The sequence below is a fragment of the Belonocnema kinseyi genome, chromosome 7 (assembly GCF_010883055.1).
Source record: "Belonocnema kinseyi isolate 2016_QV_RU_SX_M_011 chromosome 7, B_treatae_v1, whole genome shotgun sequence".
Lineage (NCBI taxonomy): Eukaryota > Metazoa > Arthropoda > Insecta > Hymenoptera > Cynipidae > Belonocnema > Belonocnema kinseyi.
In genome coordinates this window covers 36,421,172-36,428,997 of record NC_046663.1, presented here as the reverse complement: position 1 = coordinate 36,428,997, position 7,826 = coordinate 36,421,172, and the positions used below count along the sequence as shown (strand labels likewise).

The 7,826-nt window shown below is 27.5% G+C and overlaps 1 protein-coding gene across 1 annotated transcript in view; it reads left to right on the top strand.

Annotated features, from left to right (window-relative positions):
* LOC117175913 (SET and MYND domain-containing protein 4-like) overlaps window positions 1–7,826 on the top strand; it is a 244,672-nt gene that overhangs the window by 102,264 nt on the left and 134,582 nt on the right. Inside the window, exon 4 of the mRNA XM_033365755.1 lies at window positions 4,339–4,439. Within this exon, the coding sequence (XP_033221646.1) occupies window positions 4,339–4,439 (101 nt within the window). The remainder of the gene's footprint in view (window positions 1–4,338; window positions 4,440–7,826) is intronic.

Here is a 7,826-nt window from a genome sequence, read left to right as displayed (position 1 = left end):
ACCACCAAGTAAGTGTGTGGAGGGTGTGTAAAGGAATAGAGAAGGTGTAAGAAAAATGTAAACCCTTAGGGGACACATTAGAAGCTTCCATTCCATTCCATAAATACTTAAAATCTTTTGAAATTAATTTATAAAATTCAATCTTTTTTTAATTCAAAAGAATTGTTAAATCCCGTTGAATTATTTTGAAATTCATTAAAATCCTTTTAAACACTTGAACATATTTTGTAATTACACAATAATACATGAACTTTTTTTTAATTTCTTGACATTTTTTAGAATCATCTTAAATAATTTGGAATCTTTAGAAACGTGTAGAGCGCAAGGGGAAATCGAGGAATATGTCGTCAGAATATTTTTGAATATTTCGGGATATTTCGGAATATTTTGAAATATCGAAAATATCTGAGATTAGAAAGAATATCCAGAATACCAAGAATATTGAAAGTATACGTCTATGGAAATATTTAGTGAATGTATCAGGAATATTGGAGTGATCGACCCCTCGGCATATAGAAATAAATTAGTTTTAAAATATGACATTTTGAAGAAACATGACATTTTGAAGAAACAATTTATTACTTTAAATAAATGTGACATCCAAATCTTTGGTCTATATTTATAACGACCTGGGATCTTATTAAGAGTGGTTACAAGTCAATTGTAATAAAAAAATTTTAATATCACAATTTTTGGTGAATATAAATTTTGTCAGTTTAATATAAAATTCGAATTCATTAAGTTCCAAGGTTCTGGAGTAGATTCTTTTTCCATTTTTAATATGTTCCATTTAAAATTATTATTTAGTTTCAAAGTTTGTTTCGTATAATTAAATTCATTCTTTGATGTTATAACAATTCGCCTTATTAGCTTGAAGATCAAATTATAATTTTGTTCTGTAATAACAATTTTAAATTCTAGAATTTCAGAAGCTTCAACTTTGAATGATTTAATTTAGTTTTTAATATAAAATTGTCAAATCTTGATCACTTTAAATTTATACTTGTTCAAATTCAAAATGTTACAATTTTTATTTACTTAATTTCAACGCTTTTAAGTATAAATAATTTCTAATGATCTAATCTTAAAATATTCCATTTTTAAGGTTTGGACATTATCCTATTTTCTAAATTTTTAAACTGAAATCATTCAATTTCGTGATTCTTGAATTCAAAGGAAATTGCGTGAAAGGGAAATCTATTTCTTTAGAATTTGTGGTAATTAATTTGTAGTTATTTATGGTGACACCGAAAAAACTCATTACAAAAGATTTGTATCTTTCTTAACTTTTTCTTTCAAAGTTTCTTCTCGTGTGTTAGATACCTTTGGGGGGGGGGGGGCGTTAGATCTGGGTTCTTTATAACTATCTTTAAAATCTTCGCGCTGGTTTGCATTTTTCCTTTTTCTTGCAGCCACCAGACTAGGGCAAACTTCTGTTCTCTTGAACCGATTTCGATGTTATCACTTTAACCCTTTCCGGCATCCATTTTTCAGGGAAACGAGTTTTCATGACAATTGGTACATAGGGGTTTTTGGGGTCGCTGATTACGAATCTGAACTCATATTTTGAAAATTCAAAATGGCGCGTCCAATATGGCGGCTAACGTTTGGCATATTTTTTTATTTTTTCTTAAAATTGGTATACGGGGGTTTTTGGGATCATTGATCACGAATCTGTACTCAGATTTAGAAAATTAAAAATGGTGGATCCAATATGGCGACTTAAATTTGGAATATTTTTGGATTTTTTTTAAGAATTGGTATACAGGGGTTTTTTGGAGTCGCTAATTACGAATCCGAACTCATATTTTGAAAATTCAAAATGGCGCATCCAATATGACGGGAAAAATTTGGATTTTTTTAAAAATTGGTGTTCAGAGATTTCTGGTATCTCTGATCACGAATATGAACTTAGATTTTAAACATTCAAAATGGCGGGCCGAAATTCAAAATATTACTAAATTGTTTTTTGAAAGTTGGCACAGGCAGGGGGTCGCTGATCTTGAATCTGTATTCAAAATGACAAATATTTAGAATATTGAGGTTTGAAAATACATACACCTACTTACCTAAAACATGGATTAGTACCAATTTTCTGAATTTTCAAAATCTAAATTCAGATTCGTTATCAGTGACTCTAAAAATCCTTGCACACTAATTTTTTTGAAAATCCAGAAAACTTTATTATTTTGACCGCCATATTGGATCCGTCATTTTGGATTTTCAAAGTCTGATTTAGATTTGTGATCCGCGTCCAGGAAAACCTCTGTATACCAATTCTCAGAAAAAAATCCAAGAATATTCCAAGTTTCGGGCGCCATCTTGGATCAACCATTTTAAATTTCCAAAATCTGAGTTCATATTCGTGATCACTGACCCCAAAACCAATTTTCAGATGAAATCCAAAAATATTCCTAATTTCGGTAGCCATATTGGATCCGCCATTTTGAATTTTTTAAATCTGAGTCCAGATTTGTATTCAGCGACTCCAAAAACCCTTAAGTATCCATTTTCTTAAGGATATAATGGACAGTTTTTTCAATAATGAATTTTTTTAACAAAAAAGGCTTTCTTCATCTTTCTTTATAAGTATTAACAAATTATTTTAAAAATTTAGACCCTTCGCATAAAAATTTCAATTTTCTATTATCCTACAAACATGAAATTAAAAAAAATCTGTATAAAATCCAATAAAAACTACTCTGAAATCGCAAAAAATGATATGAAAAAAGGTGGGAATACGGTATTCCCACTATGCCGCAAAGGGGTAATACTGATTATTTGAAACCAATTTAACTGTTGCTTTCACGAACTGAGACAATGGTATTTTAGAGAAAACAGCAAAGTATTTGTCACTAGGGTGCTAGCGTCGAGGCAACGACGCCACATATTTTCTGCGTTAAAATTTAAGAGCGTTAAGAGAAAATTTTTAAATTCTACGAAGAATATGGAGCTTTAAAGGAGACATAAGTAAAACTCAAAAATATAGAGGAAAGACCTTCAATGTAGGGGCTGAAGTTTATACAGAAGCAAAATAGGATGAAAATATCTTTAGGAGTGGCTACGTAGAAACTAGTAGAATAGACAGCCGCAAAGTAGGGACAATACTTCCACTTGAAGCGTCAAATTAGAGCCTATATTTCGACTCGGGAAAACAATAATTACTCTCACATTTTATACAAAAATCCTTAATTGGAATGAGCTCAACATGACTTATCCCGAAACATAACTTTTATTCAATAACTTATTTTTCACCATATTGGATCGGCGATTTTTAATTTTTAATTTTTAATTTTAACTTCACATTCGTAAATGGCGAATTAAGAAAAAAACCTCGAAAACCCATTTTGACGCTACGGAACCAAATTTTTCCTTTTTGCCGCCATATTAATCCTCTATTTTTAATGTTTGGAATTTATACTCTAGTTTCGTAATAAGCGACCCCAACAATCCCTGACGACCCATTTAGAAGCCACGAGACTTATTTTTGAAATTTATTATCCGCCATATGGGATTGGTCATTTTGAATTTTGAATTCAGATTCGTAATTAATTTTTTTAAATTTTTGCCGCTGATTTATATCAGCGACCTCAAAACAAATTTTTTAATGGATTTTGGAGCCACAGAACTTAATTTTTATTTTTTGTCCACCATATGGCTTTCGCGATTTTGAATTTTTATTCAAATTCGTAATCAAAGACGCAGAAAAAAGCACTTGATGACCTATTTTGAAGTCACGGGACTTGTTTTGCAATTTTTTCCGCCATACTGGATCCACCATTTTGAGTTTTTAAATTTGTATATCAGATTTGTAATTAGCAACAAAAAAATGAGCAAAAACCTATTTTAAAGTCACGGGATATCTTTTTGAAATTTGTTGTCTACCACATGGGATCTGTTATTTTCATTTTTGGAATTTTGACTTTAGATACATAATTTAAAACAGAAAAAAACCTGCAAAAACATTTTGAATCCATGGGACTTATTTTTGAATTTTTCGTCCGCCATATTGGATCCGCCGTTTTTAATTTTGGCTTTATATTCGTAATGAGTGACCCAAAATATCCCATAAACGTTAGTTTCAGTTAATTAACAATAGTTTATTAGTCACAAATATAGTTAGTGTGTAAAAAGGCTGTATTTCTCACTTTGTTTATTTATAAAATTCATTATCTGGGTGAGTTAACAATGACTTGAAAAAAGTGAATAAAAGACCTTTTTAATTAAATCTTGGATGCTCGAAATTACTTTTCACTTATGTATTTCCTCTTAAAGAATTTCCCTTTGTGAATAAATTGCAAGTGAAGTAAAAGCTCTTCTTTTTCCTGAATATTTCAGAGACCAGTTGCAACGAAAAAAAGATGAATGTCGGAACCTGTCGGATAAATCTGGAGAATCTTTGGCTCTTCGAAAGAAGACAGAAAGCAAGATCGGAGTGAGTAAGTATTGCCGTAGCAAGTAAGTATCAAGATAAATCGATGGAATCGCCCTAAACGGTTCCTCCTCTACTAGAGCGAACGTATTTCACCGTAAATTTGAAGTTTTATGTTGAATTTCATTTATTTATTATTTTTTATGTTGAAATTCTATGTTGAATTTTGAATAAAAAAACTAGCAACATAAAGTTCTGAAACAAATTTTTTAATATTAATTTAATACATTTTTTTCATCACAATAAAATCGTCTTAAAGGATGTTCTAGAATTATAAGTCTTACTGATGTCTTCCATTTTCGAAACTGATCCATTTTGCAGATGATTACGATTTTTAATTTGCGAATCTCTTTAGTTTTGAGTGTTTATATTTTAGGCTCATATATTTTTTTAAATCTTTTTGAGTCGAATTCTCCATTCTTAATCTTTCAAAATTAAGAAACTTGGAATGTAAATCACCAAAATTACAGGACTTTTAATTTTAGAACTCAAAATTTTTACAATTTTTAATTCTAAATTTTCAAAATTTCAAAATCTCTTTAGTTTTGAGTGTTTATATTTTGAGCTCATACATTTTTTTCAATCTTTTTGAGTCGAATTTTCCATTCTTTTCTTCCAAATTTAAGAAATTTGAAATGTAAATCACCAAAATTACAGGACTTTTAATTTTAGAACTTAAAATTTTCACAATTTTTAATTCTAAATTTTCAAAATTAAAAACACTTCAATCTTAAAAATTTTTAAATCAAAATTGTTAAATTTTGATGATGTTTAATTTCAAAAGTAAAAATTACGGCATTTTTAATTTAATAACTTGAAGCTTGCCTATTTTTGTATTAACAATTTTCAAAATTAAAAAAACGTCAAGTCTTAAGATTTTTAATTTAAATTTCTAGAATTTTAAAGAGTAACAATTAAAAGATTTTAATTTTTAAGATGAAAAAAATAAAAAATTTTTAATTTTATTGACACTAAAAATCAAAAGTCAAATTTTAAATTCTCAAAATTAATAAATTCGATATGTCAATCATTAAAATTACTGCATTTTTCATTTTCAAACTTAAAACTAGCATAATTTTTTATTATAAATTTCATGAATTAAAAACAATTGAGTTTCAAAGATGTTTAAATCCAAATTGTTAGATTTTTATGATATTGAAGTTCAAAAGTAAAATTTTGAATTATCAATCTACTAAATTTAAGAAATTTGGAATGTGAATGAATAAAATTACGGCGTTTTTTATTTTAAAACTTTTATAATTTTTTATTGTAAATTTTTTAATTTACTAAGACTTTAATTTTAAAGATTTGCCAGTTAAAGTTCTATAATTTTTTTAAGTTAGAGTTAAAGTTCTTCATTTAAAAAAATGCTTAAATCTTAATAATATTTAAAATCGAAAGACAAATTTTCAATTCTCAATCTTCCAAATTTAGAAAAATCAGAACGCGAATCACTAAAATTTTTGCATTTTTACTTTTCATTGTTAAAACTTGCATGTTTTTCAATTGTAAGGTTTCAAAATTAAAAACACTTTATATTGTTAAGATTTTAAATTAAAATTTCTGCAATTCTGAAGAGTTACAATTAAAAACTCTTTAATTTTAATGATATTAAAAATCAATAATTATATTTTCAATTCTTAACATTTTAAACTCGAGAAATTTTTTTATGCAAATCATTAAAATGATTGCTTTTTTAATTTTAAAACTTAAAACTCACATCATTTTTTTCTAAATTTTCTAAATTGAAAACACTTCAATTTTAAAGATGCATGAATAATAAAACGTGGATAATTTTGTTGGTAAATTTTAAATGTTAAAAACCTTAAAACTCAAATCATTTTTTTCTAAATTGAAAACACTTCAATTTTAAAGCCCTCTCAATCAGAATGTCTAAATTTTTATGATATTCAAATTCAAAAGTCAAATTTTAAATTGTCAATCTACCAAATTTAAGAAACTTGGAATGTAAAACTTACAAATTACAGCATTTCTAAATTATAATCTTGCGTGATTTTGTATTATATATTTTAAAGAACACTTCAATTTTAAAGATTTTCCGTTCAAAGTTCTACAATTTTGAAGAGTTACAATCAAAGCCTCTTTAATTTCAAAGATGTATAAATAAGAATTATAATGTTTTTATGATAACGAAAATCAACATTTTGCATTCACCACCTTTCAAATATAAGAAATTTGGAATCCAAGTTGGAACAACTGAAAACGGGACTAAAAAATCGTGAAAAATAAAACTTCCTACAATTTAAATTCTCCGAAAAAGAAAATATTCGAAATAGAACATTTCTTTTTCAAATATTTATCATTCAAAGTTCTGCAATTACGTACAGTTAAAATTGGAAACTCTTTAATTTTTATATTTCATCCATGACTATTCTCAAATATTAAAAGTCAAAATTCGAGTGTTCAATACTGAATATTCTGAATCTTCAAAGTGAAAAAATTACAAATATAAAGCATAAAAATTACAGAATTCTAAAGATTATAAAGCTTATAATTTACATCATTTTTTTAGGTGTCCAAAAATTTAACTTTCTTTAGAATATTGCGCATTCAAAACTATGAATTTTAATTGAAATTATAGAATTTTGAAGTTGATAAATATTATTGAGTATCATACCATGTAGTATAAAATGACATTCAAAGTTATTGAATATATTTTTTACTCAAAAATGACACTTTCCATTATTATTAGTTTCAAAAGATTTTAAAATGATATGCCTTTGAATTAAAAATATTGCATTAAGTTTCTTAAAATTCACTCACTTTAATCCAAAATTCAAAATAATGTGAAACATCAATGATAAGGAATTTCCATGCAAAGAGGCCGAATTCATTTTGCAGGCAATTCTATAAGATGTCAAACTGTCGTATACTAATAAACTATCCCGTTGACATGATAGAAAATGTCTCGAGATGAAAAATACGGGAAAATCGATCGGACACATAGGAGCTTCGATGTGGAAGACAGAATTCTGTCAAATTAATATTGTGAAAAAGTAAACTTAAACAAGAACTCAAATCTTAAGACGTTCAATTTCGAAGAAAAAACTTCATAATTTTAAAGTCGCTTAATTTCCCGAGTAAAACTGTTTCGACTTGAGTTCGACTTGAATTGTCCCCATTCAAGACATGCTGAAGTCAAAAAGGTCGACATGAGCATTTTTCCGATTTAAGACGGAGCCAGATTTCAATTGATGCCTTGAAGACAAGTTTCTATGTCTTGAAGGCATAAATTTATGTCTTGAGTAAAATTTTTATGACTCCAACACGAGCGGTTTATGACTTCGAGTATATACCTGTCCTAAAAAAAGGGTCGTTCTGACTGTCATAAAAGCTAATCTTTGTTAATGATTAAGCAATCTTGTATAATTTT